Genomic DNA, 16350 nt, shown 5'->3' with positions numbered 1-16350 from the left:
CAAAATGTCATTCATTAATATAATTGAACATCCCCACATGAAAGCCAGAGAAACCAAATACATCATACAGCCATTAGTCAAGAAAGAAAAGAACAAGGACTGTTATGAGCTCCACAGAAGCAGATATCAGTAGTGATTACCAGTCCAAACTGGTTGGGGTATTAGCCAGTCAGTGTTGTGGAAGAACAGTCATCCCTCTGTGAGTTACCACACTTTGAAGGGACCTAGGAGACCAACTCAACTCCTTCTTGGCCCTGGTTTTTTTTTAGCATGCTCCCAGGACTTGAATTTTTCCACAAGAGAGCTGATCTCTGCATGGGTGGCTTTTCATGAATTTCTAGTCTCTCTTGTTATTTCCACACTTTATTAGGAGATGACCAAGGTAAAACAGTTTTCTGGCTTATGATTATCACATAGGATAGCCTATAATAAAACTTTGCAAAAGCGCATAACATTTTGAAGATCTAGCCAAGTAAACCCCAAGCTCTTCTAGTTTGGATCTTACATAATAACTTTGCAAAATTTTATTCCAATCTCAATAGACTTTTCTACTAATTGTATGTTCTAAATATACTTGGAATTTTACTCATTTTTAGTTCTGGTTTCCAAGTCTACCTTGTTTCAATTATATTACGAGGGCATGTGTTTAGATGCCTACAGCTTAGGCCATGCATGGTAAAATTGCCATTCAATAACCTGCCCTCCCCTTATATTTAACAAACTGTAAGAGGAGATATACCACAAGAAATACCAACTTTCCTAAATTAAGGCAATTAAATTACTTCAAGCACTTACCACCTACATCAAGTACTCCACTTTTATGGCTACTTACTGATTTGGATGTCGATTACCAATAAGTTCAAACTCCACAATCTCCTGCTCATGAGGTCCATCGCTGTCACTATCTGTCATCTCTTCTTCATCTGAAAGTTTAAAAAAGAAGTGTCAAAAACTCAGTTACAGAGAATGCTGAAAGATTGAATCTTTACACTACCTTCTGACACAAGAAATGTGAATTTACAACACCTATAACAATTTAGAACTCAAAGTAGATGATTCCAAACAATATGGGTACATCCAAGTAGATGATTCCAAACAATATGGGTACATATGTATGAATATATATAAAAAAAATATTGTATGGGAGCTGGTATAAAAATATTTCCTAGAAAAATGCCAGTATTATGACCATGAAAAAGGTACCAGTAGACATCATTAGGACTTGTGGAGTCCTGGATTAGAGGAAAATTCTGAGCTCCAGAGGGATCACTGCTGATTAGCTAACCAGTTCATCATCCCTTTAAAATATCATGTACCTAGTAACAGCATGTAATTTTCACCTTCATGTATTATTATTAATTATTATTATTATTATTATTATTATTATTATTATTATTATTATTATTATTATTATTATTATTACTATTATTATTATTCAGCAGATGAAACCTATTCATATGGAACAAGACCACAGGGCCACTGACTTGAAATTCAAGCTTCAAAAGAGTATGGTGTTCATTAGGAAGAAGTAAGAGGAGGTAAAGGGAAATACAGAAATAAGATATCCCACTTATTAAAAAAGAAAAGGTAAATTAATACATTAATAAATACATAAAAATGTATTAAAATGCAAGGGTAGTAATGCATTGCATCTTCGCTTGAACTTCTGAAGTTCCAATTGCATGACATCCTTTGGGAGACTGTTCCACAGTCAAGCGGTAAGAAGTTCGACAGCGAGGCACATTTACTGCATATTGGTGCTGCTGTTCAGCAAATCTGGTTGCTCTCGGCAGGTAAAAAGGATCAGGAATGCGAATGTGAAAGATCTCTGTTGAAATACAATTTATAAAAAAGTAACAAACAAGAGACCATCCATTGATGGTCCAAGTCATAACTGCCACTATTAGGAAACAGAGCCTACCACCACGAACCACTCTATCTAAAAGAGATAAATCTATGGCAGAAGCAGACATCCACACCGGAGAACAGCATTCTTGTAAAGTGTAATGTATTACCTAGACTTTTTCTGAAAAAAATCATTATTTTATCATATATTCCATGTTAGTAAGTCCTGATCCAGTCAAGAGCTAGGCTAGGCTAGGCTAAGCTATATTTTGCATTAGAGCATCTGGTTACACTTCATAAATCAAGTAGGTATGAACATACCCTTTAAATTTATTAAGTAAATTATTGGCTGTCACTTATACATACACTTAAAAATCAATAACAAACGAAACAAAAAAAAGTTTAGTACTGATGAGCAAGAAACAACATTTTATTACTACTGGACGACCCAATACAAAACTATGACTATGAGCTAAGATTTGCCCACCCAACAAAGTGATATTTAATACAATGTAAGTTTTTAATGTGACCCTAAGAAAATTTATATATACTTTAAAATCATTAACAAAAGGAAAAGGAAAAAATATGCCATAATGATGAATAATAAATGTGAAAAAAATACATATTTCACTACCAACATGCAAATTGCACCAAAACACCGAGCTGTAACTCAAAACATTATAGTGATTGTTAATACAATAAATAGGTATATGTATTCAAAATCTCCCACTTTCAGTATTCACAAGCTTAGTTGGTAACTTCCCATAAGCACAATCAGTGCATGTGTTGGTGCTGAAATGTATGTTTCTTCAGCTCATTTTCACCAACCCAATTTTTTCTTTCCTCTCTTGTTCTCAAGCACAAATGAGTATCTTATATTTATCAGAGCATACTGTGTTCTAAAAGCCTATATTAACCCTTAAACGCCGAGCCTCTATTTACAAAAACGTCTCCCGTATGCTGGCGGCGTTCGGTGAGTTAGCGCCGAAGCGGATAAAAAGTTTTTTTCAAAAAATCACAGCACACTTAGTTTTTAAGATTAAGAGTTCATTTTTAGCTCCTTTTTTTGTCATTGCCTGAAGTTTAGTATGCAACCATCTAAAGTGAAAAAAATTATCATTATCATATATAAATATTGAGATATATGACAGCGCAAAAAAAAATTTTCATATATAATTTTATACAAATCGCGCTGTGAGCAAAACGGTTAAAGCAACGGGTTATTTTGTTTTTCTTTGTATTGTACACTAAATTGCGATTATTTTGGTATATAACAAATTGTAAAACGATCAAAGCAACACAGAGAAAATATTATCACAAAATGATGCATGAATTTGTAACGAGCGGACGTAAAAAAATGTTCTTTTCAAAAGTTCACCATAAATCGAAATATTGTGCTAGAGACTTCCCGTTTGTTGAAAAATGAAGCTAATTGATTGAATATTACTAGACTGTAAGTGTTTTAGCTTACAATTGCAGTTTTCAACCATTTCGGTCGAGTTAAAGTTGACCGAAAGTGGAATTTTTTCTATTTATCGTGATTTATGTGAAAATATTTCAAAACTGATAAAAGCTAGAATCATGAGTTATTTTCTGTTGTATTGTACATGAAATTGCGCACATTTTCATATATAAAACTTTATGTAACGACTAATATAAAATGGTGAAAATATTACGACAACGTGACGAAAGAATTTCTGAGATGTTCGGCCGAGTTACCGCGCAGACGTAAGGAAAATGTTTTTTTAAAAAATTCACCATAAATCGAAATATTGTGCTAGAGACTTCCAATTTATTGCCAAATGAAGGTAAACGATTGAATATTACTAGAATGTAAGAGTTTTAGCTTACAATTGCGTTTTCTGACCATTTCGGTCGAGTTAAAGTTGACCGAAGGTTGAAATTTTGGCAGTTATCGTGATTTATGTGAAAATATTTCAAAACTGATAAAAGCTACAACCATGAGCTGTTTTATGTTGTATTCTACATGAAATTGCGCACATTTTCATATATAAAAGTTTATGTAACGAATAATGTAAAACGATGCAAACATTACGACAACGTGTTTAAAGAATTTCTGAGATGTTCGACCGAGTTACACGGCGCAGACGTAAGGAAAAAGTTTTTTTTTCAGAAATTCACCATAAATCGAAATATTGTGCTAGAGACTTCCAGTTTGTTGCAAAATGAAGGTACATGATTGAATATTACTAGAATGTAAGAGTTTTAGCTTATAATTGCGTTTTTTTACCATTTTGGTCGAGTTAAAGTTGACCGAAGGTTGAAATTTTGGCAGTTATCGTGATTTATATGAAAATATTTCAAAAATGATAAAAGCTACAACCATGAGTTATTTTCTGTTGTATTCTACATGAAATTGCGCACATTTCCATATATAAAACTTTATGTAACGACTAATATAAAACAGTGCAAACATTATGACAACATGACGAAAGAATTTCTGGCGCGGACGTAAGGAAAAAGTTTTTTTCAAAAATTCACCATAAATCGAAATATTGTGCTAGAGACTTCCAATTTATTGCCAAATGAAGGTAAACGATTGAATATTACTAGAATGTAAGAGTTTTAGCTTACAATTGCGTTTTCTGACCATTTCGGTTGAGTCAAAGTTGACTGAAGGTTGAAATTTTGGCAGTTATCGTGATTTATATGAAAATATTTCAAAACTGATAAAAGCTACAACCATGGGTTGTATTTTGCTGTATTGTACATGAAATTGTGCACATTTTCATATATAAAACTTTATGTAACGGCTAATATAAAACAGTGCAAAAATTACGACAAAATGACGAAAGAATTTCTGAAATTTTCGGCCGAGTTACAGCGCGGGCGTAAGAAAAAGTTTTTTCAAAAATTCACCATAAATCGAAATATTGTGCTAGAGACTTCCAATTTGTTGCAAAATGAAGGTACATGATTGAATATTACTAGAATGTAAGAGTTTTAGCTTACAATTGTGTTTTTCGACCATTTCGGTTGAGTCAAAGTTGACCGAAGGTTGAAATTTTTTGTAGTCGACGTACGGTATGTCCACTTGGCACCCAACAGACAATTTTAGTCGAAGTATGATACGTCCAGTAGGCGTTTAAGGGTTAATAATTACGTTATGGGAATCATAATCTACTGTACTGTTTTGATGAGCAGTACAGCCTAGATTTTTGCACTAGTTTAGATATATCCCGGCTTCCACCATCACGCATGCTCTGATTTTCACGGCATAGGGTGCTCATCATCAATTGGGTGGAACAATAACTGGGATTACATAAAAATCTAAATAAATACTTGGAAACAGATCTAGTGCAACCAAACTATGTGCAGTGGCCCAGAAAATTTCAAATTATAGTGGCTAAAAATGTGAAATAGATGTCAAACTAGCAAAGGGATAGTAAAGGGACCAGATTACAGGTAAGTAGATTAGTATATGTCTGTCTACCTATATTTATACTAAGGAGAGTAAAATTGTCTGGTATACCAATAACCATGTTACCCAGTACTTTACAGTATATTATTCCTAGGATTTTTGACACACGTTAACACTTATTTCAGACAACCAAAGTATAAAATATAAACTGACTGTTTATTTTCTACAAAAATAAAGTCTTGACAAAATTTAATCTTTTCATACTCTCATATTTATCATTAGCCCTTCTAACTATGATGCTTCAGTCCCTTAGGGAGAAAGAAAGAAAAGTATCTAAGTGGGAGAACCCCAGTGTCTCAAGCAGCTGTACATCTCATTCACATTGTCTAATCTGTCAGCTACAAGAACAGCAAGGTTACGAGGTGGGAATTTGCACTGTAAGTGAAGTGCTTCTATAAAAAGGTTAATTTGATTTACAAAACTACATTTGTACCACTGCAAACCCTTTAATTATAATTAGCACAAATCACAATTTAAGTGAGAAGAAATGAACTGCTAAAAACCAGAGAATTTGCTAATTTAGACCTGTAAGAACCACATGAAAGCTCATAGGACTGATCTATGCACCAGACCCCATGGTTCTCAGAGATACACAGAGTTGTGTTTTTGATACACAGAAACCCTGAGTTACCAATTAAAAGAACTACTAATATGTTAAGAGTAACTTGTAAGAGGTTTGTGTTTCATATAATGTGAGTTACTAGACCTGCCTTCCACTTCAGACAAGTTATAATGCCATCCACTGGGGCAAGTAACAGAGCAATAAACAGCACTTATCCATGTGTGGCATAGAGACAATAACCCAGGGAGTCTACACTGTGGAGGATCCCAAAATGAACAAATGAGTGCATAGCAACAGTGATGAGGATCATGAATTTCCAGACTGACCAATTCCTAAAGGTAGAACTACCTGGCCTGCTGCTGCCACAGAACCTAGCAAGTTTAAGTCTAACAACTAGTTTGTCAAGTCACTTGGATAACCTTAGTGAATGTCAGAAGACCACACTTGTATACCATGAAAACGGTTTTGGAATCAAGATTAAACATTCAAAATCAAATGTTAAATGATGTTTGATCTCAAAGACAGGGTGCTTTGCCATCAGATTCCTACCACAAGGGTGGATGCTAGATCTGGGAGGCTGAAAACTTCCTGTGATACCTTGCAGCTGAGGTCACCCTCTCCACAATGAAGCAGCTTCTTCACATCCCTCTGGGATGTCATTGCTCTCCTATTTTTAATTATGCTTTATGCTTTTCTGGCAGTCTTTCTTTCATTTTCTTCATGTGCTAATGACACGTGGCATCTATAACTTACTGGCAACACTTCTAATATCTTCAGCACTGCTTCCAGTCTTCAAGGTTGAAGTCTTGAAGACAAAAACAAAAACTGCTACTATGTTGTTATATTTATTCATTAACAAGCCAAGAGCTGTTTCAACCATTAAGCTATTGCCTTCTTCAGGGTTGTACTACAGTATACCTATTGTGAAACTACATTCTCATAATTATAAAGGACTGTACAGCCAAAATCTGACAAAAAAAACAAGAGTACAAACTACAAATTTAACACAAATTTCAGTTTAGAAAAATGACAATTAATAAATTTCACTGGTCGGGAGGCTTCTTCAAGAATATACCAGCTCCAGAGAGAACCCTAAAAACCTTCAGACACTGCATCCAGTACAGCTTATATTGAGAGGCTTTCACACCTCAAAATTTAAATCTGCAAACATAGCTGGTCCCAGACTTCCCATATCCCCCAAGGGCAACAGTCCTCCCCATCACAAAGGCAGTTATCAATGTCCAAAGTAGTCCATACTGAGAGGTTTCTCGGAATCTAAACTTGCAAATATAATGGTCCCACCTTCCCTGGATCTCCCTGGGTTGACAATGTTTCCCATCACAAGGATGAATGTCAGGTTTGGGTGGCTGACGACTTCCAACAGTACTCCTGTGCAATTGTGGTCTCCCATTCTCCAAAATGAAGGAGCTTCTATACACCTGCCTGGGAATGCCCATGCTTTTCCACTTTTGAATCATACTTTTCTGAAACAGTGTTTCTCCAATTTTTTTGAATTGCTAATGTGCTTGATGCATCTACAACTTAGTGGTAACACTTCCAGAACCTTCAGCACTTCTTCCAATCTTCAAGGCTGAAGTCTTGAAGAGATAAACAAGAACTACCACTATACTTTTATATTTATTCATTTACAAGCTAACAGCTGCTTCAGCTCTTACACAATTATCAAGTAGTTTAACCAGAACACAGCTACTGTATTGTGCTCTCATAGAAATGACCAAACGGATTTGACTTTCTCAACAATATGGTTTACACATTTAATTTACATTCTTCAGGGCTACACTAGATTTACCATGGATCTGCAGTCTAATATATATGACAGTATAGCCCATAACTGATTGAAAACTAGAATCCAAAGTGAAAATGTACTACAAATTTCAGGGTTATGAGTTGACCAGTTTACTAATTAACTTGCTTATGAGTTGACTGTGGTACAAATCAACCAAATTACAAGATGACCTGTATTCCTTCCACTTTGCTCAATCACATCAGCTTCTGTAATTCTATAGGTGAAAAGGAACACTGTCCAACATTACCTTCCAATTAATAGTTCAGCAGCAAAAGATTAGTTTGGGAAGCCCAACAGAGAAAAGTCGAAAAATGCAAGAAATTTCTGATAAATTCAGTTTACAGCAACTGTTTAAAGCTTAGTTATGAAGAACTACACCTAAAGGGCTAGGTGTCTGGGGACTACACGCTAAAAAGGCATACACCACTCTGACTACAAAATTTTTATTAGAAATAAAAGGCAATGAAATATAACTGTAATCAAAACTAATGCAATGGATGTTCTGTGATGATAATATCAGACAAATTTTCTACTTGAAGAGCATACTTTAAAATAATTAACAATTCATTTGTATATTAGAGAAAAGGTATATGACAATTTGAAGAAACAATTAAAAGATTTAATTGGGATATTACCAAATTTCTCACCCAAAGCTTCCCCTTCTCGTTCAAATTCAAGCCTTTTTTGTCTGTACCAGTTATTCTTGTAGGAGTCCAACTTTTTTCCTCTATACCGAACCTGAAAAGTAATTAATGCATCATATTCTTTAATGAAAATTAAGAAAAACAAATATAAAAACTCAAAGAAGATAATGAATGTACATTTGATACACTATACAACTTTACAAAGGTAACTTCATGGGTTTCCCGCAACTTATCTTTTGATAGCACCTGAGGTAAAACATCACAAGAACAGCTGCTAAACCCTAAGCTTAAAAAACAAAAATTATCTTTTATGCAAAAGCTTTACACATAATGAGCACTGACACATCATGCAAATGAGATCTACCCACTTACCCACAAAATATTTTTAAAAAGTTTTAGTTCCATAAACATAACCCATACTGTATTTTATGATTTAATGCCTCACCAGAGAAAAGCACTATATCCAAACTTATAAATGAAACAAAGTTTAGTCTATGATTGTGATATAGTATTTTTCTACCAGAAAGGATCAGAAGTCCTATGTAATGTTTACATTTTATGGCAAATCCGCCACCTATAGCTGAAACTGTTTAAATTTTCCAAATTCCAATTAGAAAGGTTAGGAGAAGGGCACTAAAATAAGAGTGTATGAGGTCTGCATTTGCATTAAGTACAAATACTACTTTCTGTTACTGTGTCAAGACAATAATTTGCCTCCTAGGTAGGAGGAAATGTAAAAAGACATAGGGTACGTGCAGGAGTACCTGAAATATCCTGATACCCACTTACTCCTTGAGTACCTTGGTTATGCACCTCTTGGTCAAGTCAATTTCAGTTAAGCTTATCGTGTTCCCAACTTTATTTCAATAGACACTATGCTGTCATTTACAAGTTCTGTTATCATTTCTTCTTGGAGCGCGAGAGGGTTAAGCTGCAACAAAGCCATGGGGCGGGTGGAAGTAAGTCAGTTAAAGTAAAGCCCTTGCAATGATTTTCTTTCTAAAAATTATACTTCTTTCCTCGAAGAAGGTGAAAAGAACCTAAAGATGCAAGGATGCATAAAAACATAAATCAAAGGCCCTAAGGTAACAGGGGGTTACACATATGACTGGAAAAGTTTGAAATTTGTAGGAATGCAACCCTAACAATACGTCCACTAACCCCTTGAAAAGGAGCCAAACTGCAGCCATTAAAGAAATGAGGTCAGTGAATATTTGAAGCATTAGCTTACTCTGATAACTTATTGGACCAAAGAGAGTAAAAATGAACAATATTACAAACTCTCCAAGAAGAAAAATTTTGTCCTGAACTTCAGGCGCAGCATGGGTGGTGAAATTATCCATGCTAAAGCCATGTGAATCATGGAAAACCTGTCTGGGACATATTTAAAAGTTTCCTCAATTTCCCATGGTGATTTCAAGGAGAGGAACAAACTGTGATTGCCTCTCCAAGTGAGAGAAGGCAATAAAATATGACAAATTTTTTAAGTAATTTGTTTTTTTCCTAACATACGAACCTGAGGTCTTTACATAGGGGATTTACTTTCAGTGCAAGCTGGAGCTAGCCGTTTAACTTAAAACAAGGTGGATACTGGTAGCTGGCTACCAACGGAAGGGGAAGAATCCCCTCCATCCAGTTGGTAAGCATTCACTTTGCTTTTTGGACGCGTCTGAGACAGACAAGTCTCTTCTGCTGCCTGCCATTCAACTCAATTCTTTATTATTCTTTTCAAGGATGAGAAGTTTCTTGATTGTTTGAAACATGAAGAAAAAGCCAAAGGTTTAAAGAGTGACTTTTGTCTGAAAACTTTCACGACTTCCTCATGGGTAACCACTACACATGCACCTGGCCTGCCACAAGTGGAGAGCAAATGGTGGAACTCCTCCTCTGTATACACACCCTCCACTGATCATAATGCCGGGAAAGAACAAGCAGAAGACCTGGGAGGTGTCATGGGAGGTATGTTAATATCGGATGAAACAACCAACTGCTTTCTAGTCTTCCTTTGCTTCTTTCCCTACCTCTTCCTCAGTCAACAGAGCAAATAAGTAATGAAAACCTAACCCCTGCAAAAGGAATACAAGGAATACAATTGGTGTGGGTCCAAGGGAAAGGACAGCATAAAGTATCCACATACTCGTATCATGACCTACACATTTATGCTGTTCAATGATATCCTTACACTTTCCTATAACAGCATCAATAAAAAAAATAATGCACATATTCAAAATTCAGTCCAACTATCATCAACTAAGAAATACTCAAGTCATGAAAGCTTCATTCTGACTTTAGAAAAAGTGCTGATTTCCAACAGATGAATGGGCAGTAATCCTGCCACTCACCTGCCTACAACCAATTAACAACCTTCTTACCAATCTTCAACAACCATTTCCACTGGTGGAAGGAGTACTCCAATACAAGAGCTGATGGTCAATATTTTCATATAAACAAAAAATATTTTCAGCAATAACAACAAAGAATTCAACTAAGATTCATCCTTCATTTTAGTTTTTTCTAAAGTATTAAAATATAAAACATTCTTTGAGTCACTACCAACTAGAGCTGCACTTTCTAACGAGATAATCAGCAACTACCATTAATTGTTGCAAAATTAATAAAACAATTATGCAGTTCACATACAACTGCCAGTATAAGAAAATGAACCAATTCTCATCAGCCTATTCAAGTGATAAAACTATCCAAATGGGCCTTCCTCTAATATCATCAGTATTTACAGCAGAATTAACAGCCATACAATTGGCTCTCAAGATTATAACAAAAAAAGGAATTCCTTCAGCACTCATATTGAGCGACTCAAGAAGTGCAATTGAAGCAATAGGATCATTTAAATCAAATAATCACCTTGTCCAAAATATACAACGGAAATACATCAGTTAATTACAAACGGCCTTCAAATTCAAATTTGTTGGATCCCAGCCCATGTAGGCATTGAGGGTAATGAGAAAGCAGATAAAGCTGCAAAATTGGCTTGTACAATCCCCCCAACTACTATGAAAGCCCCCATATCAGACTGGCTAGCATCAGTTAAACCCTTAATTTATAGGGATTGGCAAAATGATTGGACAAATATACCCCCACAAAACAAACTAAAACAAATTAAGAACGAAGTTAAAAGTGGCATTCTTCTACCCAAAAGCAAAGAATCAATGAGGTTATTTTAACAAGACTCAGAATAGGACACTCCAGACTCACACATGGTCATCTGATGTCAACTCCGCACACAAACCCAATAACTTGTGAAAGATGTAACATCCCAGTAACAATCAAACACATCTTGATTGACTGTCCCAGATGGCATCATGAAAGAAAGACTTATTTACAAAATAAATCAATAAAGGATATTCTAGCAGAAGGTAATAACTTTTCAATTAATAACATCATTCTCTTCCTAAACAAAATTAAATTGATAAGTAAAATATAATCTCCCCACCTTTTTTTTTTCTCTCTCGATTTTTTTTTCCAATTCCCCCCTTTTTTTTATTATTTATTTATTTAGTTAACTACTTAATTTTTTTATGTACTCTTTCCCCCATTCTTTTCCCAGCCCGAGAAGAACCCTAAAAGAGTTCAGAGGTCTGGTTAAACAAATCATTTATAACTAACTAACTTTCTCATTTTATAAAATAATGTAAGAAAATAACACTTACTGAAGCCCATCCACAACCTGATTTCTTGTCTGGATTAACAATTTTCTTACAATAAATGGCCCAAGCACTTGGAGTACCGAAAATCTTGTTAGTTTCTTGTGATCGAATTCTCCCATCAGGCAGCAGATCACCCTTGAACTTATTTCCCTAAAAAGAGACAATACATTAAGACAAGAATAAATGCACCAAACAAAATTATTTTAGAAAAACAAGGGACTATTAGGGGAATGTAAGTACTGAATTAAAAACAACCTACAGTTATATTGAACTTTCATGAAGATGATGTACTCAATTGTATTTTATTTAAATATCGTACATAAATTATAAAGCTTACGGTTTTGAGCTTTCCGAGAGCCAATACACAACTATCTTAAACCACATTACATATCTTACACATGCTAAGAAATTCAAAAAATGTTCAAAATAATTAAAATCACTTGTCAAACATAGTCAAAGACACACACTGTGGATGCTTTTTCACAAAATAAAATTAATTTTTCATACATAGGATATTATGCCAGACACTTCAGACCCTTTTAAAAATCAACATCAGAAACGCTAATATTTGTCAGATAACTCACAAACAATCAATCAATCTAACATTTTTATCACCAAATTATTCAGCTTATGGTTACAAGTATTCTGAGAGCCAACACACAACTATCTTAAACCACATTACATATCGTACACATGCTAAGAAATAAAAAAAAATGTTCAAAATAATTAAAATCACTTGTCAAAGATAGTCAAACCCACACACTGGATGCTTTTTCACAAAATAAAATTAATTCTTCATACATAGGATGTTATGCCAGGCACTTCAGACCCCTTTTAAAAATCAACATCAGAAACACTGATATTTGTCAGATAACTCACAAACAATCAATCAATCTAACATTTTTATCACCGAATTATTCAGTTGAATAAACCTTAATGCAATTTCTAAATCCTTCAGAATCACAACCAAGACCAACAGAAGGTCAAACCCTGGTTCTTGCCTCAACCAAAGTAATGGAGCTAGGATAGAGTATATAGTTGAATTGACAGCAAATGATTTAATTAACATTACATAACCAAAGCTTTGTCCCACAAAGGGTTTGGGAATTAATTTTCAATGCTGGAGATGAGTCAAATCTCTCCAGTTCACCAATGAGTCTCCTCTTGATAGCCTAAAGTCGAACAAGACAAGTTAAAATATGCCACTGACTTCCTTTTAACAAGAGAAGAACAATGATGTCCTTCTGCAAAGACACTGTCTCCAAGGTAGTTGCTGTTATAGAAGACAGGATTTGAAGAAGCAAGAGTCCTTACTTCTAGCATATATACAATGAGCTCCATAAAGGAGAATATTCTCAAAGGGGCACAAGACATGATTGTCAGTAGGAATATAAATGTGTGATGCTGTAAGCACAAACAGAAAATAAAATAAGCATGCCAGTAGGAATATAAGTGTGATGGTACAAGCATAAACAGAAAAGAAAATAAGTACAAGCAAAGAAATGTTTGAAGCCAATCTGAGAAGGAAACATCACCTAATAAGTCCGTCTAAAGTTTAACTAAGCTCTTACAAAGAGCAAGCAATGTACTTTTTTTCATAACATAGAATGCCATAGAACTTGAAATATATATAAGCACTGGTATCAAACAACCATGTAAACATAGTATATAAGCTCTATCAATAAAATGTTAACTCTTATATAACGTACAGTTGACTTTAATATACAAAGTTGTAGAATAGAATGAAGGAAACACTAATGCTCTTATGATGCAGCATAAAAAAAACTGCACAAAAAGCATTAGGGTACAGTTGTCCATAACACTCATATTAATGTTATTGATGCTCAGCAGGAGAAAATTTGAGACACAATACCTAAGCAAAACATAAACCATTGGCAAACTGCTAATAATAGTTCTAATAACAAGAGCAATAATACGTAAAATAAGTACAAATTGAAACACCTAATAATAATAAATCTTACAATATGACAGAAATAAGCGCAATACTGAACCTACTGAAATAGTAAAAAATACATTAACTATAACCTCATAATTAGCTTCAAACCTCAAACCAAAAGGATATATAATCAAATAAAATACAAAAAAGATATAATTCATTAAATTACGGTACTTAAAAATCCCTACTACAGGCACTCCCCGGGTTACGTTGGTCTTGGCTTACATCGTTCTGAGCTTAGGTTGCTTTTCAAATATATTCACCAAAAAAATCTGTTCCAGGTTAGAGCAGATGTTCCGAGGTATGTCGTTTCAGTCTTACGGAGTGCTGTAAGCGACGTAAGAACATTTGTACATTTTTGGAGGATATTCTACAAGAACATGGATGCACACCTCACCAGAAGCAAGGTAAATCAATTGGGACAACCAATTATTAAAGGTAAGGCTTTCATTTTTAGCAATTTTTTAATATGGTGTTCTGGCTTACATCGTTTTCCGGCTTACGTCATGCTCCAGGAACGTAACACCTGACGTAATCCGGGGACTGCCTGTATATAAGGAGTCATCCATTACAAAGCAAAATAATTAATCAAAGAAAACTAGGTATTTGCAAAGGTTGGCATGACAGCAACAAGGCATTTGCAGACAGTGGAGGAAGAATATATATAATAATTAAGACAGTCAGGAGAATTATGCATACGCCATTAAAATGGGATACATATTGAAAACCGTACAGAAATATGGATGAAACAAGAAAAACATATAAAAATATAAGGGTGCAACATTAGCAACCTTTAGAAAGAATGGCAGCAAGTTGTTGCTTGCTTAACACATACACACACAAAGAATAACAGCTACCTCTACTATCAGCAGAGGTGCAGTCTACAAGGTACTTGGAACTATTTAAGATGTTCTTCCTTTTGTGTGTTATGGCAGCTACTGACTGCATATTGGCATATGAAAACCAATGGGGTTGGGTTAAATCAATGTCCTTAATTTTACTTTACAGTACACTTTTTTTTGTATATATAAATAATAAAGATATGATGAATGTTTACAGAAGGAAAGGCTGAGTGCTCATAAGAAGCTTTTGCCCAATATCATCTGGTCCCAAGTTCAGTTTTGCATGCCTACCTGATTTCACAGACTCCTTTACTTCTTCTAGTGCTGTATCAACATTTATGAGGCATAAATTACATCAGAAAAGATGACAATTAACCTAAAGTGGTCTATCAACTCTCGCTATGACTTTATAGAAGAAATGCTAATGTAACTTGCAAGGCAATACATAAAGGTTACAGTTATATTCAATGGTTCAACTACATGAAATACTGTAGAATCTCACACACTGATGAAAGACAAACTCACTATAAAAGTAAAACACAATAACAAAATTCATAAATTCGATCAATAAAAATATTAAGTAATATCACCCACCAAGAATAGTGCATCCAAAGAAAGGAAATAAAGCTGTAATTAAATATCATATAAACAAGAAAGATTCACATTTAATGACCATGCAAAAAGTGAGGGCATAGCAAGCAGGAGAGGGGTCACCTGCTAGTAGTGCCACTGCTAGTGAAGGAATCTAGATTCAGGAATGAGTCAACCCAAGTTGGACCTATTTAAAGGGTGCTTTATAAACAATGTTTTGAACCCTCAAATGAATATACTGTATGTTTGTTTGGTGATTAAGTCTTGTAAATATAGAATAAGAAAGAATCATGCATTTTTCATTCTGTTCCTTTTAAGTTTAGAAAAAGTAACTAAAATAACTAATCAGGTACTGTACTGCACAGACAAAACATACATTAAAATATAATCACCTAATACTATCAAGTTTCTGGTGAAGACAAACAATTCACTGCTTTAATCCATAAAATGTAGTAATCATACATTTCCACTACTATCAAATTTAATTGCAAGCTGTTATTATAGCAATTTTAATGATAATATTTTGCTTGACTAATATGGAAAGAAACATGGAATTTTTCTTAATTCCTCCTTTACATACCATATTTTCCTGTATTGAAGAAACTCTTGACCTTGTGGGCATCCCAATTTTGACTAACAAAAGTAAAGAAAAAAAACACAAACATAAAAATAAGGCTGTGCTATAACAAGTTGATGGCTTTGTTTTGATTGGTGCCCTGCGCACATTCCACTGTCTCAAGGAGTTGAAGTAGCATAACTTCAGCTGGTACAGCATACTGATTATTGTAGTTTATTCAGTTCATTTATTTTCCAAATACTGTTTTTGTTTTTTCAAGTTCACTAATTATGAAGTATGTATATTACATAAAGTTCCCAGCTATGTTGTGTCAGAAATTTCCATGGCCATCAGTGTCTGTGTACACAAACAGATGGGGCTACTGCTGGTGCAGTATTTCAAGATTTTGATAATGCTGGATGTAGGCTTACATATCCCA

The 16350-nt window shown here is 34.5% G+C and overlaps 1 protein-coding gene across 11 annotated transcripts in view; it reads right to left on the bottom strand.

The window, feature by feature from the left end:
• The window catches only part of LOC136852551 (MPN domain-containing protein CG4751-like), a 136679-nt gene that overhangs the window by 16862 nt on the left and 103467 nt on the right, over positions 1–16350 (bottom strand). For 10 of the 11 annotated variants that reach the window (XM_067127303.1, XM_067127309.1, XM_067127301.1 and 7 more), the window contains 3 exons: positions 11969–12115; positions 8292–8394; positions 833–923 (listed from right to left, as the gene is read on the bottom strand). In XM_067127303.1, the coding sequence (XP_066983404.1) occupies positions 833–923; positions 8292–8394; positions 11969–12115 (341 nt within the window). The remainder of the gene's footprint in view (positions 1–832; positions 924–8291; positions 8395–11968; positions 12116–16350) is intronic. The other variant, XM_067127308.1, reaches the window with a different exon arrangement.

This window comes from Macrobrachium rosenbergii, chromosome 25 (genome assembly GCF_040412425.1).
Source record: "Macrobrachium rosenbergii isolate ZJJX-2024 chromosome 25, ASM4041242v1, whole genome shotgun sequence".
NCBI classification, from domain to species: Eukaryota; Metazoa; Arthropoda; class Malacostraca; order Decapoda; family Palaemonidae; genus Macrobrachium; species Macrobrachium rosenbergii.
The sequence above is the reverse complement of the archived record's forward strand: the minus strand, read 5'-3'. Positions and strand labels throughout refer to the sequence as shown.